This window comes from Aphis gossypii, chromosome 1, assembly GCF_020184175.1.
Source record: "Aphis gossypii isolate Hap1 chromosome 1, ASM2018417v2, whole genome shotgun sequence".
Lineage (NCBI taxonomy): Eukaryota > Metazoa > Arthropoda > Insecta > Hemiptera > Aphididae > Aphis > Aphis gossypii.
Window position 1 is genome coordinate 6274109 of NC_065530.1, and position 26160 is coordinate 6300268.

Below are 26160 nucleotides of genomic sequence, written 5' to 3' on the forward strand. Positions count from 1 at the left end.
TATAGGTACATCGAAAAATTACATTTATATCTAAAATATGAAACAACCTGTCAATACTATATTACTCGTAAAATAATAATATTCATTGATCGGCATTTTGCAATGCTTATAATTTCATTACCATTTTCTTGTATGTGTAAAATATAGGTATATGTATATATTTTCTTCAGTGAATAATTATAAATTATAATACATCAATCATTGTATTCTCCAGTAAATCGACCAATAAAACAGTATAAATGCATTATTCATTAGTATAATACGTATTACGCATTATACATTAATTTATGTCTATCAAGTCATGTATATCAGTCTTATAAATTATTTGTATAGGAAATTTACATTTAAAGACGCTTATCGTATTCGTAACCTTGGTATGGGATGTCGTGATAACAAGATATATTTCAAAAAAAAAAAAATTGATCTACACCCGATAAAATATATTGCGCAGGTACAAGAGGATAATATACTTTAACTTTTCTACGTTGTTGTGGACTAGAATCTAAAAATTAAAATTTGTGAGCAATAATAAATTTGTTTTTCTGTATTCTAATTTATACTTATAGGACTATAGAGATTTGTAGTTTGATAGAATAATTATAATTTATAACTATTAACTATATTAGTATACTACATGTATTAAAAAAAATTTTAAAAATATCAACATTTGTGAGACAAGAAATATTATTTTAATTTAATAACAATTAATGTAGAATTTTTTATCAATTACGGCTTATGTATTGGATTCACAACTTAATACATTAATTATTATTCAATATTGAAAATAATATTTCTGAAATCCATTGATCATGTCTATTTCACAAATGATGATGACATGTGCACATCATATGTAGCGAATATATGATATAGTTTTAGGTTTGCTGTTGTATTGTACAACGAAAATCTTCGTTACCAATAAAAAAAAACCGTGGATATCCTTTATAGGAAACTCAGATATACTATTAAGTATTATTGTATTATTGTGCAGAGGCGTGCTCAGCTTTTTCCAATGGGAGGGGGGGAGAGATGAGGGAATGAACTGTATTTTGTTTTGTTAATTGTCATAGGACATAGACACAAAATGTATAAATGCATAAAAAAAAGTTCACGGGGGGGGGGGGATATGACACCCTCATCCCCCCCGTGAGCACGCCTCTGGCATTGTATTAATTTAATTGTTATTATAATACTCTGACGAATAAGTATTTAAATTTATATGGCCAGGAGTATTTAATATTTTGGAAAGTCAAAATGTATTAAAAAATTAAAAAAATTTTGAAATCAATAAGTTTACCTACTGTTCAATTAAAAAAACATTTTAAAAATTAGTTTATGAAAATTAAACGAGTAGGGTTGATCTTTGCCATGATAATGGTGAGCACGCTAGTAGCTATGACTATTATAACTACTTTTAGGGAAAGCCTTCAATTTAATGTATACTATAGGTTGCACGGGATTATGGGACAGGATGTACTTTTGAGTTTTATCAACGTGGAGGGGGCTGTGTATCGCATCACAGAAACACACTATATAAATATAATATAATATATTATAATATACTATTATGACGATTAATGGCGTACGTGGTATACACGTAGGTTGTAAGTAACTAGGTGCCATCTGTATACATATATAGTATATTACATATTATACATGTATATTGTGCATTACATCGAATATGGGGGTGCATTGCCATCTGCGGATCGAGGAGACCGGCGACATTCCCTGATGGGGCCACGAGGGTGCATACGGTCCTGTCCGGATACCGCGATTTTTGGAGGGTGCACTCTTTGGGTTTTCCCGCGCACAACGACAACGCCGGCTAGACAGTGTTCTCCCGCGCGATATTATTCTCCTCTCCATGCACGTCCACCGCAAACACGGTTGTACGGCACAAACGCACATAATAATAATAACAAGCAACGTTATCATCGCGGAACGTCGACGCCTCTCTAGTCGCGCACAACTGGTGTCTCGTTCCCGCGTTTTCGGCCGGCGCGTATCACGTAATATCGTGATATTAATATACTATTGTACATTATACATCGGACGGCGGCACACAGACACAGCTGATTTGCCGCGCAGACGAGTGCGACAACCGTTTTGGTGTAGAAAGAAAAAGGTAGAGAGAGCGAGAAAGAAAAGAAGAAAAAGACCACCGAAACGACAACAAACACGATTCGTTCTGCGAGCTGGAGGTCGGCGACGACGGCGGTATTTTCCGATTGTGACGCAGGCACGACAAACAGGTCATAATATCCTCATTCCTCGTTGGCGCGTGCTAAAATAAAAGACCTTTGACAACGGCCACGTCTCGATCAACGCCATTATTTTAGCACGAGTCCCTGTGCCGTCTGTCACGTTTGCTGTGAGTATATACACGTTATTTTAATATTATTCTGTGTAGTGAAAAAGCGTTAATTGCGAACGCGGTTGTTAGTTAGGTACTTTTTGATTTTATATTATTATTTTAAGTTGTTATTAGCAATAATCGTAATTTCGTCACCAGGTGAGGAGAAGGTTTGTTATGGGGTTGATTTCGCACGTGGGGTAGTGTGATTCTTACCTATTGTAATAATTGTCGAACACTTTACAAGTACAACACGTTTTTAACTCCTGTAATTGAAGGTCATCGACTGATGTCATTGACCCGTGCTTTTTGGGGTTGTTTCGCTTATAGCTTTTAAAACCCATATTTTTAGTTGATACTTGTAAATGCAGTAAGTACCGAATCAACCCTCTTAGTTGTAGGATCAGAAATAGAAATATATTTTAAGTAGGTACAAATGAAAATATTATTATTTAAAACTTATAATTTAGGATTTTCCATGTATTGGTTTTTCATTTCATTATTTGTATTGTTTGATAAAAATTGTTCTGTTTTTTTTTTGGTAAAACATGTATCTATCACTGCATACAAGTTTTATACATATTATGTATATAACATATGTATAATATATATTTTATTTTTTACTAGGGATTTTTAGTGGTTAAATAATATAAAATATTTGATACGATAATGAAGTGACTATAGTATTACCTATTCAATACCTATATTTTATATAGATACATGCATAATTTGTTTTAATGTACTTAGTTATCTCAATTTATTTTATTGTATTTTAAGATAGATGCTAGTGTTAATTATTTAATTTGTATAGGAAATATATTTGCATAGATGAATTTATCATTAAAAATTCAAAAATAGAGAAGTTCATTTTACTATACTTAACTTAACATATATTACATCAATTAGGGGAGTATAGGGTGTTTAATGGTTAGTACCTATTACTAAACTAGTAAACTCTAAACTATAATCCTTTGAAAATTAGTTAAATTTATGAACTTTTAATTTCAGTAACAATTTTTTTTATTATACCTCAAACCCTCAAGTAGTATAAACTTTTTTAGAAGTTACAGTATAAAACATTTATCTATTTAGTTTTATGTTTCATCTTAATCTTGTTCAGTTCTTTATACTTAACAATACTTGCTAAGGTGTTAAAGGTTTTTCATAGAATATTAGAATGTTAAAAGTAGAAAACGATAAGTGCTTAAGGTTTAGTGATAATGGAATAATTAATTTACTTTGAGCCCCATTTATCTTTATATTTTAACTATTCTTTCTAAATTGTTAAATTTCATTTAAAATTGTTATGTGTCTGAACAATGAATGTTTTAGTAACTTTATGTACCTGATATTTTTTAATAATTAAACATAAATATTACTCATTAATCATTTATTTTAAACTACAAATGTACTATTGCACTAATGTAACTCTTGGAGCATATAGCACAATGTAGTCATTGGTGTGACAAGCTTATTTCAAACCTTAAGCAAATTATTCAATAAATGACCTATCCACTACCCCTCCTACAACATATATAATTTAAAACTGTTCGTTAATTTAGAATTTTTGTTATAAAATATAGGTCAGTAACAATTAAGTATAAAAATAATAATTTGATAGGTAATTAATTATACATTCATCCACACAAATTTTAATTTTTAAACCAAAGATACATTTCTAGGGCTATGCAATTGCATTAGACAAACATTGTTATCATACCACTGAAAGTAGTAACCAGTATAATATTAATTATAGTTAAATATCTTCTATGTATTCAACTATATAACATTTAGGTACATTACTTTAATATATTATATAATTGACAAAATTACAATAATAAATTAAGTTATCCATATCCATAAAATGTGTAGTGTATAATATAGTCTACAGATAAATAATATCATTAAATAGATTTAAACTATGATTAATTAATAAATTTTTTTTTTGAATTTATAATATAGTTCTAATAATTTATTATTAGGTATTTATAATAATACTTGCAATTACTTCAAACACTAATTAAATAAATAGAAAATAAAGTATTAAACATCAAGTTTTAACTAAAAATTAATTTGTAATGTGATGTTAAATTTAAAAAACAAAGCAATGAAAAATCTTAAAGGTAATTGAGAAAAAAATTGAAAAAATTATCATTAATATTCTTGAATAGTGTATATTTGAATAAAAATAAAAATGTAATTATTATTTAAATAATTGTTAATATTTATTTGTAACTAATAAAAACTAAATTAACATAATTTTCAACGTGGTGGTTAAGTGCTTACCATTGTGGTCACACTGACTATAGTATTTATACTGAGGCAGGGTCTAATTAAAAAGTTTGTCATTAGTAGGCTAGAGGGTTATTTTGATATCCCTACGATGTATTTGGAAATGGTAGGCTCCAAGAGGAGGCCCTTAAAAAACAATATAGACATTAAACTTTTAGTATTTAAAATAAAATATATTTTATAGTTGATAGAATATTATATAAAGGAAAAGCATTTACAAACTTACAATTCATCAAATATATAACAAAAAAAATTATATTGATTTACATAAATATTTTTTAAACAGTTTGCACCAAATATTAGTTTAAACTGTTTATAAAAAGTTTTTCTTTGTTGATTTCGAGGAATCAAAAGATTCCACTATTTCATTAAAAGAAATATTCTTTATGAACTCACTTTTAATAATCAAAAGTGCAAGTGCCTTCATTTTATCCTAACTTATTTATTATGTTAATATATATGTATATTGTATATAAATATATAATACATAAAACATTATCGTAAACATTTTATTTTTAATTGTATTTTCCCTAATATGTTATATTTATTTATTTATTTATTTGTTTAATTAATTATATATATTAATAATATAATATAATATATATATTATATATTTTCTTAATTTATATAAGAATAATAAGATTATATTATATTATTATAATAATGTTATGTTCTAAATATTGATTTTTTTGGACTATTGAAAAAATTAGTTTGTGGTGCCCCAAATTAAAATTAACCGATTAGCACCCTTGGCTGTTGTCTACTCAGCCTATTGGTTAATCAGACCCTGAGCAGAGACTGGGTTATAAATCGGTGCCAAAAAAATTAATTAATTCAATTGTAAGTATTAAGTATAGTTAGTAATTGCATTAATGTATAAATCCCTCTATTAAAATGACAAACAAAAATGATTTTTTATTTTCAGTTTTTATTATAAAATTTCCTTTTTTAATTTTTATTCAAATTTCATCAATACATATTTTTCCTAATCTAACCTAATGATTAATCAACACATATTTTTATCAGCCTTACAGTACCCAAAAGAATTTAAAAAAAAATAGGTACCATGTTTACCTATATGACTTACCTACAAATTTCTTACCTTAAATTTGGTAGTAATAAATGTAATAATTATAATTATTATAAAATAATCCATAATACTTTAAATTAACTTAATTTTAGATTAATTTCTATATAATTTTTTAAAAACATATTTGGTTTAATTTACAGTACTGTCTTAATGCTATATTCAAATAATTTAAATTAGGTGTTGGGTACTTTTATTGTATTTCATTAATTAATTAATTATACATTAAAGTGTATAAAACTATATATACATAATATGACTTAGATGCCTATAGGATTTTAATAAAATATGTATATTGATGGAATTAAAAGGTACCAATATTATAATATTATTATAGTTATGAAAATAAATCATCCTTAATATTATTTAAAAAAAAATATTAAATTATTAAAAAATATTTTATAACTTGTAAATTTGTTATACAATGTAAATTATGATAATAGTATAGTTGTGTGGAATATGTAGAATATCTCTTATTTAAATATGTGTAACATTTATCAAAAGTTACTTAATAACTAACATACAATAGTTAAATATGGCTTAACTTAAGATTAAAATTGTTCCAACATATAATTAAAAAGAAGTGTATTTAATTAGAAAAAAAAATATTTTAAAATATGATAGGGTAATAAAAAAAAAGTATAAAATCTAAAAAGTAAAAATATTATATTTGTACAATATTCAACAATTTAAACAGCTTATTTGAATATAGTTTTAAAATGAATTCATACTCGCATTTAGTAAAAAATTGTATGATATGGAAAATACACATTCCTTGCTTATTTTTCGGTACATTGTTTTACTATTTTTTTTACTGATATCTACAGTTAAAAAAAATTTTAATTTGTGAAAATCAACTCATCATTATTTTATACATACATTTCTTAATGAAATTATATAATTATTATTTAATGAAATAAATACATTTTATTATTAACAATGGTTAAAAGACCCCCACATGATAAGTAAGCGGCTGTAGTAACTAGGTGTTAAAAGTTACACTTTACTAAGGAATATTAAATGTATGAATATATGTTTATGAATTATACGTACACATCGAATTAATAACTAATCTAATAATATACTAATTATAGTAAATATTCACTTAAAATATAATAGTTTACAAGTTTATTGTCAATTTTATATTCTATAGTATAAATCACTAAAAAAGTAAGTGTCATGAGGCAACTCAAATAGGCTTGTAATTTATAGTATTCAATTATCAATTGTTTATCTTACTGACTTATTTATAATTTAAATATCTAAAAATTAATTATATTGTTCAAAAATAATTATAATAGATCTATAGAAGTAATTGTTTAAAAAAATGTGGTGATAAGTGATAACATCAATATCAAAAAACCAATATGTATTACCTAGGTTAATAATATAACATGTGTTTTTATTATTTATTGTGAGATAGTAACATATGATTACAAGTTATAGAAAATTCTACATTCATAACAATTTATTTCTAAACTTCGAAAATTGAATTCAGGAATTTAAATTGTAAGTGGTTTACTAACCTAAAATATTTTCCCTAACAATTCTAACAAATTTTTTTCAAAACTTAAATTAATAATAAAACATTATATTCCATCAAGATAATCGAAACAAGACTAATTTTTACCCCTTTCTTTATCTGTATTCTGAATTTTGATTTATACTTCTAAAACTATTGGATTCATTATTGTATTTGTTAATTAGTATTATATATCTATGCCATCTGCATACCTAATAACGTGTAATACAGCTATCATTACTATATTACTTAAATAACTACGATCTACGAGTATAATATTTATTATAATATTAAATAAAATATTTGTTTTTGACAGCGTTTGTCTATTTTGTATCAACATTTCTTAATAAACACTAAAGATTGATACAGTCCCGGCGGAAGGCCTGTGCGACTGCTCAGGGCGGCAAATTTTTTTTGAATTTTAGGAGCGGCATTGTTTATAAATTATATAAGGGCCGCATATTATAGGTAATTGGCAGTTTGGCACAGGACAGCGAAAAACCTAGCGCCGGCACTGGATTGATAGACATTTGAAATATTATAATATGCACCCCTCGGTTGATAATTTCTGTTTATTTCGTCTGGAAATACAGAATAATAAAGAACAGTGAATTTTACTACCCTGTTAGAATGCAGGTATATAATTATTACTTTGGGTATTGAAAAATATTATCAAAACGCTTCGCACACAGAAATAATCCAAGGTCTCCTGATTACACAGCATCCGCGTTCACACGCCTTCGAAATTTGGTATGTCACCGATATTGTAAAAAGTTTCCGGTTTAGTTTGTTCCCATGGAAATGTAATTTCTATAGTTATTAATGGAATATTTTAATTTACCTAGATTATTTCACCTGGTTTCTATACAATATATAGAAGGCGGTAACATTTGTACCCAGCATTGTACTTGTCGTTTTATAATGTTTTAAATAAACACCTTAGTTTATACCGCCGCTCGTGTTAATATTTTTCGGATATTTTTTCTCAAGTGACAGTGTAAATTCATTTTTCTTGAACTAAGAAATATTTTAAAGTTTTTATATTATAGTAACTGCTCACTATTTAAATTGTTTTAATCATTAGTTATCACGGTTAATATTGATTTACCACCTTGTATACTGTTCTTTTTCATTTGTGGGTACATAAAACATTTTTTTATTTAATAATAAATTTATTTTTGTAATTTTTGGAAATTGTGTATTGTATTTCTGCCAATTTAATTTAATTTTTGCTTCTATAGTATATACCTATTGGCTACTGTCACAGCTGTAGTGACGTCAGACACACAGATATAGATGCATAAGACGCATAGGACATCAGCTGACAATGGTGATAAACTGTGTCTGGTGGTCTGGTTTGGTTTTCTCTCTTTTTTCTTTCTCGCATTTCTTTGTTCTCTATTAGACCCCTCTTGGCCATTTATATTTATTAATTTTTTCATTGTGTATATACATCTCTTTACCTCTCTCGTTGTCGACCTTCAATATAGGAATGAAAAGACCCGTAAAGCGGCATTCTTAAGTTACCATTTTTTTTTTATCTGGATTTATCAAGAGGCCGTCCCGGTTCCAGCTATGTTTGACGATGGTGGGTGGGGAGATGGAGCTGTAGAATCAAATATAATAAATAATAATTCATCGTTTAGGGTGAATGGCATTTTCTTTCGGTAGTTTAAGTCTTTTAAAATGGCAAAACATAATTATAAATTAAAATTTTAATTAAAAAGCTATCTAAATACTTCTAATCGTTTTCGTTATAAGCTATAAAAATTATTTTTGTAATATACGTTACCAAAAAGTCTATTCATTTTTTAATCGATTTATGCATATAAACAAGTATTTTTAAAACTATTCTTAAAAATATACGAACCCGATTAATTAAATTTAAGTTTGTCTAAAGATGTATAAGTTTTCAATAAATAGCTCGAATTAAATTTACTTTTCTAAGTATAATGTATCAGTATCAGTATATTATTTATTAATATTTGTGAGCGTTAATGCATATGAGTACCTATGTTATATAATAATATAATATAATATTTATAATCTTTAACTTAAATGTTTTCATCTCAAGAATCATTTTATATTTTCTTGCGTTATATATTATATTATCAAACATAGACAATATACATTTTATTCAATCATTGTTTGTAATAAAAGTAAATCCATTACATATTTTTAAAAAAGTAGAGATATATCGTCGATTTGATGGCGATTATTAAAATTTCAGATAGCTTGGTCTTATTTGATTATATTATAAAAGAATAATTATCACTTTTGCTTGCACGCGGTTTGTATATTAGGTATATGCTGTATGTATGTACCTCTCGTCCTTGGTAAAGATCATTTACTAGGCTGATCCCCGTCCGATAGATTCGCGCGTGTTTTAAGCGTCACAAAAAAAATATATATATAATATAATATGTAACCTTGTGCACAGCTGTTATGTTCTTCGTGTGAGACCGACGTGGTCCAGCTTCCTGTCCCTCTCAATACTACATACACACAAACTCACATGTGTTAGTGTGTATATATTCATTTGTGTGTGTGTTATTCACCTCTACCAAGAAAACGAAGGTATAGCCGGTTCGATGGACAAATCAGGTATTACAACACTCGTGGGATTCAGCCTTAGAGAAAACAAGAGAGAGAGAGAGAGAGAGAGAACAACAAAATCCACACTCGTACAGGTTACATATTATTATGTCTTGCATTTTACAGTTTCGTTCATGCGGTGACCCAACGAATTTATTAAGGCCACAATTGGTGCGGTGGTTTTATTTTTTGGATGCGCTCAGCGGACATTCCGCCGCACTTACAAAATGAAAAACCGATCGATCCGCTACATTGTTGTTACTTATAAGGGCCCTGTATATATATCTATTATATTATATCAACTCTTTTATGTAGGCTTTCTATACCTGTCTGTTTCCTTATATTCGTATCAATTATTTGCCATGCTATGTAGAAAACGCCCCCGCTGCCTCATTCACAACGAATATTGCACTCTTGAATATAATATTAATGGTTACTGGTTAACTGATTTTATTGTGAAGTAAATAGAACTAAACTCAAGGAAAAAGCAAGTCTTATACATCGTTAAGTCTTTAAAATGATAAACAAATTGAAAAATTAATTAACTTTATTATTAATAATATTATAATACTTTTAACTAAGAAGTAGCAGTATATGCCTATAAATAATTATTTTTTATTTACTCATACATATTCTTCTTAGGCAAAAATATTAATACAATTTTACGTAAAAATTATATTATGTTCGGTACCTATTTTCTAAAACATTACAAATTTGAAATTAATCAACTGTTAATCTAGTATTCTAGTATTTTGCAGTGATAATTTAAAATTTTGCTATTAATATCATATAAAATCGGTTATAAATCGTTCACATTATAAAATTAAGTTACACATATATACGAATGTAAAAATGTTTTGAACCCACCATTCTATTGAATAGAAAAATGGGGAAAATTGGCGGTACATAGGGTCTTATTCGTGTCTACGAGGGTATCCTAAACCGGCGGAAAGGAAACGTTCGTCTTCCCCCTTTTGTTCCGGTAAAGCCAGTCGGTATCGGTTTTAGTCTCCCCCCAGAATACAAAAGAAAACTCATTCGAAAAATAACGGTCACGACGGGTGTAAATCTTCGGTCGTACCTTCCTGACCCATGCAAGGAGGTAGAAACATTTGCCTTGTGATATAGTTTGAAATACTAATCACCTACTATTGAAATAGCGATTTTTTTTCAATTTTCGATCTATATTTTAAGTATTTTACTTATTTTTAATAGAATTTACAAAACTAACCGTAAACATTCATGGATTTGTCTTACCTAACCTAATCTAAGAATGCAAAAATTATATTTCTTATATAACATATTGAACAATATAATAAATTTGGGCTATGCGATGTTTTATTTTTATTATTAAAATCAATTAATAAATAATTAAACTTTAAGGTATAAATATTATACGAATTTATGTTCTTTTGTTGGACTCATTTATAATATTAATATACGAGTACATACAATAGTATTTGAAATATTTCGTATGAGTTCTAATTTATAAGTATTTATAACTCATTTTTAAATTAGAAAAGATCGAAAAAATTGATGAGAAATTATAATATTTTCAATTCTCTTTAAGAGAACGTCTTATATACATTATAGGTACATAATATTATATTGCTACCATCTTACTATTATTATTAATGTATAGCATTGCAAATTTTACATTTAAAAGAATCCATTTTACTCCGTATTTTTTATATTAGTCTAAATCCATCATATTAAATATTATCTATATTATATTAAATTTAAAAATAAGAATATTATCTAAGGATTTGTTTGTTTTTTTATATTTTAATTTTGAAGCAAATTATGAGCATTTTAAAACTGTGAATTTTAACTTTATTGATCTTCAGTCAAACTTACACCTAAGAATAGTATCTGTATTTGTAGTCTATACTTAGGTTTTTACGATACTTACATTTTTTAACGAGTTATGGGTGTAAAATATTACTTTAAAAAAAATTTTTATAATTTAATATCTTAAAAATCTATAAACATTGATAATATTCTTAACTTAAAGTTTGACAGATAATAGGTTATTTTATTCTTTCATATTAAAGTTGGCAACACAAAACGGATTCTACTGAATGTAATTTTTTACCATGTTTTACATTTTTTATATGAAGGTAACATATGAAAGATATAACGTCATAGGTAACGGCTTTTTAACATAATCGTAATAGTAATATGTGGTTGAAATCACTAAATAATAATTAGTTTAATGATAAAAATTGTTACTAGGTACGTTACATACTTCTATAGTAGGTACATATTATTAACTGTAAATACACGTACAGTGAAATTTTAACGAAACTAAAATATTATTTGTTTAAGCAATTTTATAGTAAAACATATTAAAATATATAAGCCATTAAATCAGTAATATATTACACTCGTAATAAGTATGTGGTAATTTTTTCAATAATAAATCTTACATTTTTTAACATTTGGCTTTATTGCATTGAAAATAAATCGTTTGTGTATAAAGAATATGTTTCTGTCGATAAGTACTAAGTACATATAATGTTTTTATTAAAAAGTACATTATACATAGCTTTTATAAAATTGTTATACATTATAAATAATTTTAAAATGAAAAGCGCGCCAAATTATCCCCTTCACGTTTAAACCCAGGGTGTATTATAAACCAGGTGCAGAGACCTATATCTCCCTTTGGTTGACCAAAACCCTCAATCGATAACCCTCTAAAACGCACGTGTATGTACATTTTTTATAATCTCTTTATGCATAATATCATGCATAATCTGCCATAACATGGTAAACCTTGTTAGTGTATTAAACCGGTTGTGTTAGTTCCAGCTTTTACTTATTAATTTGCGTTAAAAATACATAAAAAGGTTGATGTTTGATTACCTAAAATTACAGATACAATGATTTTTATTGTATATGTTGTTTAAGTACTTGTTTAAAGAATTTTTGATTCTTAAAACCGTACATATCAACAAAACCGATTTTACTAGTTCCAACACGTGTGATTTCCATTGAAATATTTCTTGATTACCAAAGGGACTGTATCCAATTTACAATTAAATATAAACCAGTTTGTATTCATAAATAAGGATCTCATTAACATTTCCGTTATTCATTTTGTTTTCTTTAAATTTCATATTTTAATTAACTGCTTTAGAGTTTAGACTGACTATAAATTAGTAATATTAATAATTATTATATATTATGGGAATCAATATGAAATAAATTATATAGACATTGACGATGAGATATTTTATTTGAGTCATAATAATTATTAACGATGCCTTATAAATTAACAGGCCTGCTGCTGTTAATTATATTAGTAGGTAAGTTAAAAACGATTACATAACATTATTTTTGATAATTATTTACTCTAAAATTTCTTGTATTTTCAAACTTGATTAGGTTATTTATGTAAACATTTTTATAAATTTGATAAAATTTTTACGAATATAGGAAATATAATAAAATCATTTTAACATTTTTGTTTCTTACATTTTTATTTTTTATATACGAATACTTTCAAACAAGTATCATCAACAGTTATACACGTGTAGTAATGAAAATGAATAAAAAGTAATACAAAGTATTCCTAATAGCAAAACACTGTAGAGCATTTTAAATTTGACACGTGCCAGTACCTAGCTTTTATTTAATTTATGCAAATACAGACGGTGAACCATGAAAGGCGGTGTACAAACTAAACAATAAAAAGAGCTAGTGGCTATTTAGCACTGCGTAGGTATAGTTAGAAACATCCACATGTGGCTAGTGTCGTAGACCGTCTTTTGTCGTGGTTCCGATAAAAGTCGAACCGGAATTGAAAGCATCCATCTGTCGGCTCTGCCACAATATGTACAACCCCTTTTTTTATTATTATCCTGCGTTACACCTGGAAGATTTTGATCAAGCACTATATACATATAGTTATGTTCCTACGACGTATAAATTAAATGACCCCTGTATATTTTTTTTACAGGCATGACTAGTTTTTTTACAGTATATTTTGATATTTATATCATTTGCCTATACCTACTCACAACATTATTTAATTAGAATAAATTTGAAAGCATTATTTTATATATTAATGAAAACTGTTATGGTAAATAAAACAATATTTTTCAATGATTTAGTGACAATATTATTACTTTAACAAAATAGATTTAGTATACGGTTGTACATTATTAACTCAATAATTGTACTACAGGTTATTTTTTTAATATATATGTATATCTATAACGCTGTATAGATATTTGCTTATTAATATTAAATAAAATCATTTTGATCTATTTATGTAAGTAATTATTGATAACTATTTTCCAAATTTATTGTTTTTATTATAACTACTGCAATTATTGTAGATAGGATGATTGAACCTTATTTTATTTCATTAGAACATTCCGAAAACGTATCTTTCTATACGAATAAAATATAAACGCTCGGTATTTTGTTTTGTTTACACTTTAGTTTACTCCTATGCTATCTATGTATTTTTAAAGATAACATTTGAACATCTATTCGGTATAATATTACTTTCATCTCGATCTCTATTTATGAGTTGTATTTAAACCGGTCTATAGTTTTCAAAATAAGTTGAATGTCCTTCGTGTGGCTTTTTGAATTGTATTTATAATGCTCATATAATATATTTTCACGTTTAATATTTATGCACTTACCCCTTTCGTTTCAGAAAAAACGTCACGTATAGTTATTATAAATACTATAGAGTTACCCTGCAGCACAATGTGCATGCTACCGCGAGTAGTTCGCCTAGTGCTCGTTTTGGTTGAGGTATTTTTTATTTTTATTATTATTACTATATAATATATTATTCACTATTATTCGCTATTGGTATATATGTCTATATACTACTACGTACGTACACCGGTTTGTGTAAGTATAATATGTACTCATGGACAGCTGCATGCGCCCGAAAGCGTGAATTCGCGCGGGGAAACACTTCACGTTGTGCGCGTAATGACGATTGGGGCACGCGACCCCTGACAATTAAGCTGCCCGCCAAAGACTCGTCGCGTTGACTCCCGCAGGTGGTAAATTGCAATATAGTATTTTTGGATGCCAACGAAAAATCCTACTCTGAATTTATACTTTATGTTCAGGGAGGGTCAACAGCGTCATTTTATATTATTTTTGGGAACTGAGAGTATTATATTTAAATGTATAGATATCCACACGTAATGTGCAGTATACGCGCAATCTTCAGGCTATTATGTTGTTCGATTTCTTATGCAGGAAACGTATCGAAAACACATTGTTTAGTGTCATGGACATCTGGTCTATGTGATGTATATTATATGCTCCAATGACGAGTTTAAAGTACACGGATCAATTGAGGATTCGATCATTGGCCAATTCTTTAAAATGTTCAATAAGACTGTAAATGTTCTTCAAAATTTAAAACGTTCTTGACTTCTATCGAGTTAGCCGTTGGGTGTATTGTTGAAAGTATCTATTTAAATTTAATTAGTAGTAAAGTGTTCAAAGCAAACATTGATTGTTATGGCTTATACATGTGCGTTGTATAATGTGTAACGTATATATATAGATTTATTATTAGGTATAATAATATGTTTTATACTTTTATAAAGAACTTGCAAAATATCCATAATTTGTGTGCAATTCTAAGTAATAATAACAAACAATTTTGTATATTTTTGCATATTTTTCAAATGCTAAAATTAAACGTGTAAAATGTATTGATAAAACGAAGTATAAATTTACTCTATGTTGTACTACAAACTGTTGTAATACAAAAATATGAAATATTTGTATGTATAATACGTGTATTATTTTACTGATAAATGATAATAAAATTGCAACCTTTTATAAATTATGATCATCAGTACATTTTTTACGCTGAATTTTTCCTCGAATACAATCAGTTATATTATATCGAAAATTAAATTTTGAATATTAACAAAACATGAAGTGTATTCATTTCATTGTAAAATATTGTAAAAACTATGCACCTATTTTATTAATCTTTTTAGTTTTTAAGAAAACCAAATAGAAATTACCAATCAATTTTAAATTATTTCTTTGTTACTTTATTTAAAGTTGGATAATGTGTACGTGTTCGAAGTAGCTTATAATAAAAGTAATAGGTATTATTCGTTTATTTTTATTAATGTTTCACAATTAAATTATATATGGTTTGACTCACTTGATTGCTCTTGTAAATTAGGTATTATCTGCATTAATTTAATTTTAAATATTAACTCAAAATATAATATGCTAGTTAAATAATGTCTAGTACTCTGACAAAAGCGATTAATGTTAATAATCCATATAAGTTTTCTTTGAGTATATTTTATCGGAATTTCACGTAAACTAACATCTTATCTGTGTGACACACATATAGTTAATATATTTAATGTCTTTCCTATATCATTTGTTTAACAAAAAAAAAATAATAATAATAATAAAAAATCTTGCGGGCCCCATTTTATAAGTTTGACCTTAATATTCCTGACCTTCCATTTATAATTTATATAGATGACGTGACAGCAAAAAAAAAAAAATATCTGCCATCGCCATCCGTTTGGTGAGTTTTTAAAAAATAGCAAGCATTATACTTTGATGTATCGATGTATGAATAAATATTTTCAGCACTCATCGATTATTACTTGCACTATCAACGTAGTTATCGTATATCATACATATTTTTTCTTTTAATTTTTGGTTCTTTTATATCTCCGACAAGAGACGTGTAATATCATATTATACCGAAAATGTGTAATACGAGACTATTATGCTGGTGGTAATACTTGGATAATGCGTAGGTGATTTAGCAGATTTGCATTCTGACGTGAGGTCGTTTTCCCTCCATAATAATACTGTTTGCGTCTTATTAAAAATGATTTATTTAAATTCATTAAATATAAACGTAAAATTAATACTCGATATGTTTTTAGATTTAAGTAAATCGAATTCATAATTAATTAAATAATGCTATTGTGTTAAATAAACTAGGTACTGTAATAACATGGCTAAATAAATTTAGTACAAAAATAGTGTATGCTGCATTTTGAATTTTAAAAATTTGAGCGTACAACATTGTTGATGTTATTAAAATCGTTTCATATGTATATATTGTATATACTAAAAAAGATTAAAACTCAATTGCAATACCTAGTTTATATTTTATAAATATTGAAAGGTATCTTATTTGTATTTTGTATGTATCTATTACTACTTATTTTGTTAATTATATAGCGTAGATGTTATTTGGATATTTAATATTTTATTAAAATATTAGTTTGCTTAATAATTTACTTAATTTTATCAAAATATATACTATTGATTAATTTAAGCTATGTACATTTCCTAAGCAGGGGCCTACCCTCTCTAAATTTACATCTCCCACGATGCTAAGTCACGCGAATCTTTGCTGGTTTTTGGATGTAACATGTGTTCGTTTAAAGTATTCTATATATTTACCTTCAAAGACCACGTGAGAGAACTAGAAATTATTCAACAATGACTTTAGCTAGTCTACATCATTTTGTATTTTATTTTTTAACACACCTACAAACCGTGTCCAAATGAATAATAAATGTACCTACCTATATAGTTTTTTCATATTTTTATTGCCAAGATATTCCGTTTCCACTATAAACAAATTTGTGTTAACAATACATTTAAGTATTATCATGGTATTACCCTTTAAAAGTAATTAAAAAACGACTTCAATTATATCGATGTTTTAGTCCAGTGATTAGTAGATAAATTGACATAGGAAATAAATTAAAATAATTATTTATTAAAACGAAAGAAATTCCTTGGGTGTTTATTGCTAATACTTTATTATTTTATTGATTTGATAATCCAATATTTATTTGGTTCAAATTACTTTTAAAGAGCTATCTTTGTAAACGATAATTAACGAAATCGTTATAAATGACTAGTGATTATTATTTTATCATAAATAATTTTGTAATTATTGTTATCATACATTTTTTTTAAAGTCTACGCAAAGTGTATAATGTGTTTTTCAGTAGGTACCTACAACGGTAATTATAATGAATAGGAAAATATAATTATTATATTGAAAATTCAGAAAAAAAAATGACCAACAATTTATAGTGGCTTAATAATATAATAGCCTTCTACGGGTCCATACTCCAAAATGTTTTTAGAATCGCGATTTCGTTCCACGGTCAAGTTATTTCAACACCTGTCACCTTACAGGCCACTGTAGCGTAATTATTTTTAATTCTACTGATTCTGAGACGACATTATATTACATTATACTATCCTAATATTATAATAGTGCCTATACGTCACGGTACAGTACCTGCCGAACGGACGTCCTTTTGGTTTCTCATGTATATTTGTATGCATATTATAAATGTAGAATAATGATTAGTTACGATTACAGTATAATATCATATATTTTTAGTTAGACAGTGACGATATTACTCTACATTAAAACACGTATGATGTACAGTAATAATAATCATAATAATAATATAACAGTGAGTTTGCTTCAATATATCCCGCAGGACCGGACGGCATTATTGTAATAATACACTGAATTTCTTGTGCTGCCATTAAGGACAAAATTGGTACTCTGTTTAGCCGCCACTGTCCGAGGACGATCTGAACGTATGTTATACCTGTATGGTTCCTGAACCGCGTCGGCCTTGTAATGATATATAATCCCTTTTGTACCCACAAAGACCAATTGGCGCCAACCAAAACAACGTAAATGGAATGTTGCTGGTGGCAGTCTTATATCTTATATTATATAAAATAATATTGTACTTATATAGATTTCGAATACTACCCATAACTACGGACCATCGAGTTTTTGTAGGTTTCAGTTGGTCATCTTTTGCGCGGCAGAGGAAACAAAATAACATCGTTTTACAACTGTCGCTGCAGGTGAATCCAAATTTGATACTCATTGATCATCGCGGTGGGCATTATTATTACTTTTTTTATGTTGGACGTAGGTGAGAGTACATATAGAATACTCCGCATTTATTTATGATGGGCACCCCGGGGGTTCACGTTTTGTCGTGATACGATGACATGCGATGCATTGGGAAAAAATTTTTCTATAAAACTCCAGAGAAAAGTGTCGATGGACAACGCTTTTCAAAATTACAACCATGAAAATTGTTGATAACAGCCCGTTTCGAATCGAAATTTGCCCGATGATGATTTATGTTGATTGTATAATATACAACGTGTCGTGTAGAGTTATAGGTAGTAATAGCATATTATCATACAATAACGATATTTCATAGTATGAATGTAACAATGAACAATTGAATTAAAAATACATTGTGCATATAATATGCTTTTAATATATGTAATTGTATTTACCGAGTTTAAATTTGTCACATAAAAAACATATTATTATGTTTACAATATATAAAATAAATTATTATTTCTATCACAATAGTTAATTGCATTACTTATTAGTTATTAGTCATTATCAGTTCATAAAAACTAGCAAGTTTTTTTATTTATTAATAATATATTACATTACGTAATAAACGATTGATAATATTTAATTTTAAGCTTTGTATAATATTTTATGTTTATAAAATAAGTGAGAGTATTTATTTGTAATGCATAGAAATGATATTAAATTTTTAATGAAATCTGTTACTACTAATTCCATAAAACACATGTTATTATATTTAGGTAGACATATTTCTGACTTCGAATCGAGTACCTATCTTTTAGAAATAATAATGGTTTTACTTGGGTATTCAAATTTACGATAACCTTTCACAAGAAATATATGGGTATAGTCAAACTAATAATTCGTAGGTAAACATTATTCGTTCTGGTTTCATTGATTTCTTGTATATGTATAGAATTAATGTGAACGTCATAACAAAGAATCCCTCCAAAAACTATTTTATTATAACAAAAAGAATCTCAGAAGAACATTTCTTTTCGTGTTTCAATAATTATGTGAAACGTCGAACTTGGGTTCAAATAAATATTTGATACACAAGTTAAGACTATAATTTAATGTTAATGATAATAATAAATAGTAGATAGTAAGTGCTTATTCGTTATATCTAGTGTTTTTTTTATCCTAGCACATAACGATAGAAAAGCAGTTGGCACGAATGTAAAATTTGTTTGTTATACATTTTTGGTAAATACTATTGTATCATTTATCATGCATCCATGTACTCTATTGATGTCTACACTCTACCTGAACATAGTAAGCATTTTCATGCTTACGTATACTCTTGAGTGAAGAAAATTCGTTAAAACAACTTGTGATGACGAGGATTATGGTGATTTAACTTCACCATGAGTTGACAATTGATAAAGATCGTTATTAATTTTTATCAGACCACAGACATTTCTACTATCGATGAATATTATCTATTACATAGGTTTATCGGTTGTAAGTTAAATTTATATGCATCATTAATTATTTTTCGTCTTAACGTCCAGTTATGAAACACTATAAAACTATAATCGAACACTCGAACGACCTTATACAAAGCACGTTATCGGAGTACCACCATAGATTTTGTTATTAAAGAAAAATATACATTTTTTGGATAAGATCAAGTCTACATCAAAATAATAAAATATACTCGGTTTTAATATATTTTCCTCGTCGCTCCAGTGATATAATATTATACATATTTGACGAAAACAACAATATCGCCGAACAATAATAATTACAAAAAAAAAAAATTTTCTCCAAACATCGGACGGTGAGAAAAGTAAATAAAAACAACAATAATAGTAATAATAATAATAATAATAATAATTTATTATTATTTTTACACTAATAGTATTACGTAATCATATCGTAATAATTGTAGGCGACGGACGCGCCACCGGCGTTATCGCCGCGGACAACTTTGTTTTGGCGGCAAACGTGCGCGCGGCGGACCGCTCTTTCGAGTTTGTGTTCTTGTGTTGTTTTTAGGCGGGATCTACCGCGCGGCAGACGTCGGCGCCAGACGGTCAGCTGTTGGCAGCCTGATCAGCTGATCCGTATTGTCAACAAAGCGCCCGCGCGCGCGCAAAGAGGGCCTGCATTCCTGTGAGCTGCGCGCCCCTCCTCCCCTAAACCGGTTCCGTCTACCGTAGGCGGCCTCAGTCGGGATCATTGTCTCTTCGTGCCCGTCGACCAGTCGCTCGTTAACCGTGAACCCTGGAACTTGACGCGCGCTTTACCCGTTCCCGTGCTATCGTCACCGACGTATTATACTCGCTTCTTCTGTGTTAATAATTTTAATTTTTTACAAAACCGATTTTTCCGCACGTCGTTTCGGAAAATTTTTTTTAACAACAGTTTTAATTCTGTATAATATCTTTTACGTCTATCTGTCCGTCCATCGACATTAGGCTCGAGGTGCAAAGTGCCGATTCGCGTAGTGTCCGCGTCCCTCCCCTGTGCGGTCTCCGACCGGAAGGGACGATTTGACGGCCGATACAAGCGTAAGTCTAAAAGACATATTACTGTAGTAAATTCTTATTTTATAATAATTGGTGTTTCTTCGCATTCGCGAAATACATTATAGTCTGACTAATCTTCGTCTATCTAACATACGTCATAATATCTTCGTGTCCGTATTTATTGAAAACTTAATCTATGCCAATTTTTTTTGTGACACGCGAAAATCGGCGATCTTACCATAGCGAATGATTGGCATCTGTTTTTGCGCGCGCGGAAAACGATCGCGATTCCCGTGACCTCTGCCGGTCGGCGGCGGCGGACCCCCTAGTAGAGGAGCGTGGAACTCGCGCGCAATAGGCGGACAATAGGGAAAACGCTTTTGGCGCCCGTTTCCTCGCGTCATCCACGTACTCTTGCGGCGCGCGCGTTTCCCGCCACCATAGCGTCACCGCCCGAGGCCAAAAGCCCGCCCAATATCGTTGTTCGGTCCACGCGTCACCTTATATTTTTTTTCGTCTTACAGTTTTTGTTCTCGCCTTTTCCATTTGTTTTCCTCGGATGAGACATTTCGATTTTTGCTCATCGTACGTTATTAATGATTTCTCGCCAGAAATCATTTTTAACTGTATTTTATTAAAAAATACCTTGATGCATTCGTCGACTACCAAGTGGTTTTTGATTTGCATACTTACATAGTTAGAAAAAAATACTTAATATCTTGGTATATTACCTTTACCTTAAGGTAGTACTGCGCGTATTATAATAAACGTCAACTACTAATTTTAAATTTTATATTTTAACGGATTTATTACAATTGAAATACCTATATTTTTTAAAGTCCCACGGAAACTGCTGAATAGGTACATATTTATTTAATATAAATCTACGGGTTTTTAGATTTAATTATTAATAGTCGGTATATTTTAGTACTAATTATTTTTTTTCAATTATAATTTAATGATATATTTATTTTTATTAATTCTCTAGTTAATTAAAAATAATGTTGTTAACTTCATTTATACGGTTAACATTAAAGCAAAAAATGCAATCTGTTTAAAATATCTAATTTTAGTTCCGTTATGTAAGTTGTATTATAATAATATGTAGTGTATTTTAAAACGTCCGATGTATATCATATTATACTCATTAATGGGTTCATGAAATTCATAAATATTTTCAATCCCAATCATTAGGGTTGCTGACTTCTTATCCTAACACATACATACATATTATATATTAGTATCTACTATGATGTAAAATTACATTAAATTATTTATGACAAGCATCATGCATATTACCTACAGTACATTTGATTTTCAAGTATAATTTTATCATAACGGTTGGGTAACTTCTTACTATATGCCTAAGTAATAAATATAGTAAATATTAACCTGTCTGTTTTTAAAAGTTGATATAATTACTATATTAATTCATCAATACACACATGTATTTTTTCATTTTATAAGCACTTATATAAAATTTTAGTTATTAGTGTTATTTACAGAGTTATTTATGTACTCTTATACAAATATTTTAAGCATTTTATTTCTACATAATTATATGTCATGAAAATAGGTAATTATAACTATAATTTATGAAATTTGTTTTATTTTTCAGGCATTATACATTCATCACAGTCAACTACAATGAATGACGCCAGTTCATCTAACATTGATGGTGTTTTGAAAAGGAAAAGACATGTAAGACCATTTTTACTGTTATGTTGTTTTTTATTATTCTTTTTTTTCACCAGACTATTTTTTCAAATAATTTCAACCAAAAAAAAAAAAATAATAATAATAATAAATAATATGTAATAATTAGGCAATTATATAAGATATTATCATTTGGTAGGTACCTGTAAAATTAAGATTATTAAATATTTTTGATGGTGACATATTTTGATATTGATATTTTTTTTAGTACTTAGAGGAATAGGTATTTTTCATAATCAAATAAATTAGTTTTTTTACTATAATTAAGTAACATGTTACTTATTACCTAGTATTTATTATTAAATTTATATACATACCTTTTATTCTGTTGGTGGCTAGAATACAAATAAAGTACTAGATACAATGTACCTGGTATGTGTATTGCGTATAGTAATTTGAAAATTTATTAGGGTATCAAAATTATTAAGTGATAAATAATTTTTTTTAAATAATCCAGTTGTACAATTTATTTTAATTGAGTACTTAAATTATTTGTTATTTTTTAGAACTCTGAAGGCTATTTACATAATGATACTGTTTCGGGCAAGCGGATGAAAATTGACCATAGCCCTATTGATCTCCCAAGTATTTTATCCCGGTCAAAATTACATGGTTCATCACAGTCATTACTATCGGATGATAGTGAGCATCAATATTTCACTAATTTACAAAGAAACTCCAGAGTAAGAGCTGACTCTGATCCATTTCAAATCAACTCTGAAAACAATGATTCCTTCCAACAATTGTCTGTTGGTAATAATGGAAGTGTAGAGAGGCGGCCATTATCTGAATTACAAGTTCTGTCCCCAGACTCTCAGTCAATTTATTCAGATGATAGGTAAATGATAAAAAAAAAAATATTTATACAATAACCGTGAAAATGTTAATAATTTAATTGATATACTTAGGTCGGAATCAGAAGCTAGTAGTCCTGCTCTCAGTGAACCTGCCCCATTATTATCTGACACTGAACTAAGTCCAGATTGTATTGATAGTACTGAACCAAAGAAAAACATTGAAAATGACCCACCTACATATGTGCCAACTCCACGTTATTCAAATATTCAAGATAGTGTTGGAAGTAATATAGTTACTACTTGGAGCAAGTAAGTTACAAATTATTCGAGTAATAAATTACCTAAACAATATGATTAAATTTTTTATTTTATTATTGTTTTAGATTTCGTGACATGGCCATTAACCACAAGCCAATTGCGTTAAATGAAAGACCTTGTCCATTACCAGAAATTCCTTGGGGTAAACGTGCCGCTTTTTGGCAAATGATATGTAACAGAGATTCTGCAACATTAACTTACAGGAATCCTGATTACCAAGATTGCCATGAACATATAACCCCTAGAATGAGAGCTATCCTTTTAGATTGGCTAATTGAGGTATTATTTCATAATAAATCATTCATGTTTTCATTTTTCAAATTATTTATATGTATTATAAATTACAATGTATTTATTTGATTTTAGGTGTCATCTGTTTATAAGCTACATCGAGAAACTTATTATTTAGCCATGGATTATTTAGACAGATATTTATCAAACAGTGATTCTATTCCTAAACAAAAATTACAACTTATTGGTAATTACACATTCCCAGTCTTAATTCTTAAGCCATGCAAAGACAAGTTAATTTAGGGTTAACTTATTTTTTGTACATAGGAATTACTTGTCTATTTATGGCTGCCAAAATGGAAGAGATTTACCCTCCTAAACTAACTGAATTTGCTTATGTCACCGATGGTGCATGTACTGATGAAGATCTGTTAGATATGGAGAAAATATTATTGATGGTAATTAAATAAAAATATTTTAATAATTAAACTAACTACAAAAAGTTAATTATTTCTTATCTATGTTTTTTAGCATTTGCGTTTCCGTTTAACACCTGTTTCTATAAACTATTGGGTAGAACTGATGTTGCAATTCATTTGTGTTGATGATAGTACAGCTGAAGACAGTCTGATTACTCCACAATTTCCTCAAAATTTATTCAATCAAGTGGCTCATCTTTTAGATCTAGCTAGTCTCGATTCAACTAGTTTACGTTACTCATATAGTGAATTAGCAGCGTCTGCTCTTACTATAGTACTAAATAAAAAAATTGCTTTAACCATTTCCGGTAAGTTATTTATAAAAAAAGCTTAGTTGATTTTTGTGTTGTAATTAATTAGCTTATTTGATTATTATTATTTAGGTTTATCAGAAGGAAATGTATGTAATTGTGTTGAATGGATGTCTGTATATTGGAGTGTGATTCTTGAAGAATACCAATATGAAGAGATTGATTTTGAAAATGATTCAGAACAAGTAGATGGCACTCATGTAAAACAACAACATTTAGTCAGTATGGATATGTATGTAAGTATCATTTATACATTTTTCTTATGGTATCATTCACTCATTTTAAATATTTTCTATTTTTCTGTTAATTTTGCACTCAGATGTAAAAAAAAAGGTACATGTCTTTCTGATATATTTTTTGTGTGGTGTGTGTGTGTGTAGTAGAATTGTATTTTATCAAAAGATATTGTTAATTATTTTTTTTTAGTAAATTCAATTGTCTTAACCAAATTTATTTAATTTTTAGGATTTAGCTCAGAGTAGATTTGAACTAATTCAATTATCTCGAGTCAAGGGTCCAGTTACTCCTTCAAACCTATTAACACCACCATGGAGTGGTAAAAAATATCCTGTGACAGCTGAAGAATGCAAACCCTCATGTAGCTATAAATAGATTTTTAAATACTGACAACACCAACAGTAAGGTTTTTTATTAAACATGTATATCTTACCTTGCAATAGGTCATTGTATTTAAATGTATTCTAGTTTTCTTTGTGTTAAAAAATATTTTATTTAATTAATAGATTCTGTCTTGACGACCTAGATTATTTAAATGTGCAATAATAATCTATTTTTTAAATTAGTACTGTTGGTAGTTAATTATAATTATACGTACAATTTGGAAATCAGTAATCATACTGAAAAAAATTTTCCTTCGAGTAAATAGCTGATTTCTTTCTTGAAAAAGTGTAAAATTAAAGTCAACAATGTTGATTGAACTGGTGTTCCTCATTTAAAGTTATGTCAAATTACTAAAAATTAAAAAAATATACTTGGCCTTCATGTCAATTATAATTTTATGTATCAATTACTTTGTATATTATATATGATTATACTAAATACTTA

The 26160-nt window shown here is 28.1% G+C and overlaps 1 protein-coding gene across 3 annotated transcripts; it reads left to right on the forward strand.

Moving 5' to 3' along the window:
- The first annotated feature begins 1740 nt into the window (after window positions 1-1740).
- Window positions 1741-25759, forward strand: LOC114125620 (G1/S-specific cyclin-E). Of its 3 annotated transcripts, none has more exons than XM_027989352.2 (10): window positions 1741-2368; window positions 22862-22944; window positions 23466-23797; window positions 23868-24065; window positions 24140-24353; window positions 24441-24552; window positions 24633-24763; window positions 24837-25092; window positions 25168-25331; window positions 25561-25759. In XM_027989352.2, exons 2-10 carry the CDS (start codon window positions 22891-22893, stop codon window positions 25705-25707), a joined length of 1608 nt encoding a protein of 535 aa, XP_027845153.2. In that variant the 5' UTR covers window positions 1741-2368; window positions 22862-22890; the 3' UTR covers window positions 25708-25759. The 3 variants fall into 3 exon arrangements, with proteins under 3 accessions (XP_027845153.2, XP_027845152.2, XP_050053333.1); XM_027989351.2 differs by lacking the exon at window positions 1741-2368 and adding an exon at window positions 20941-21285; XM_050197376.1 differs by lacking the exon at window positions 1741-2368 and adding an exon at window positions 21748-22104.
- Window positions 25760-26160: the final 401 nt, after the last annotated feature.

Bases quoted from the DNA above. Each gene is read 5' to 3' on its own strand.
- LOC114125620 (XM_027989352.2), top strand. From the start codon at position 22,891: ATGAATGACGCCAGTTCATCTAACATTGATGGTGTTTTGAAAAGGAAA. The intron at 24,553-24,632 runs GTAATTACACAT...TTTTGTACATAG, and splicing joins ACAAAAATTACAACTTATTG to GAATTACTTGTCTATTTATG. The intron at 24,764-24,836 runs GTAATTAAATAA...TATGTTTTTTAG, and splicing joins TGGAGAAAATATTATTGATG to CATTTGCGTTTCCGTTTAAC.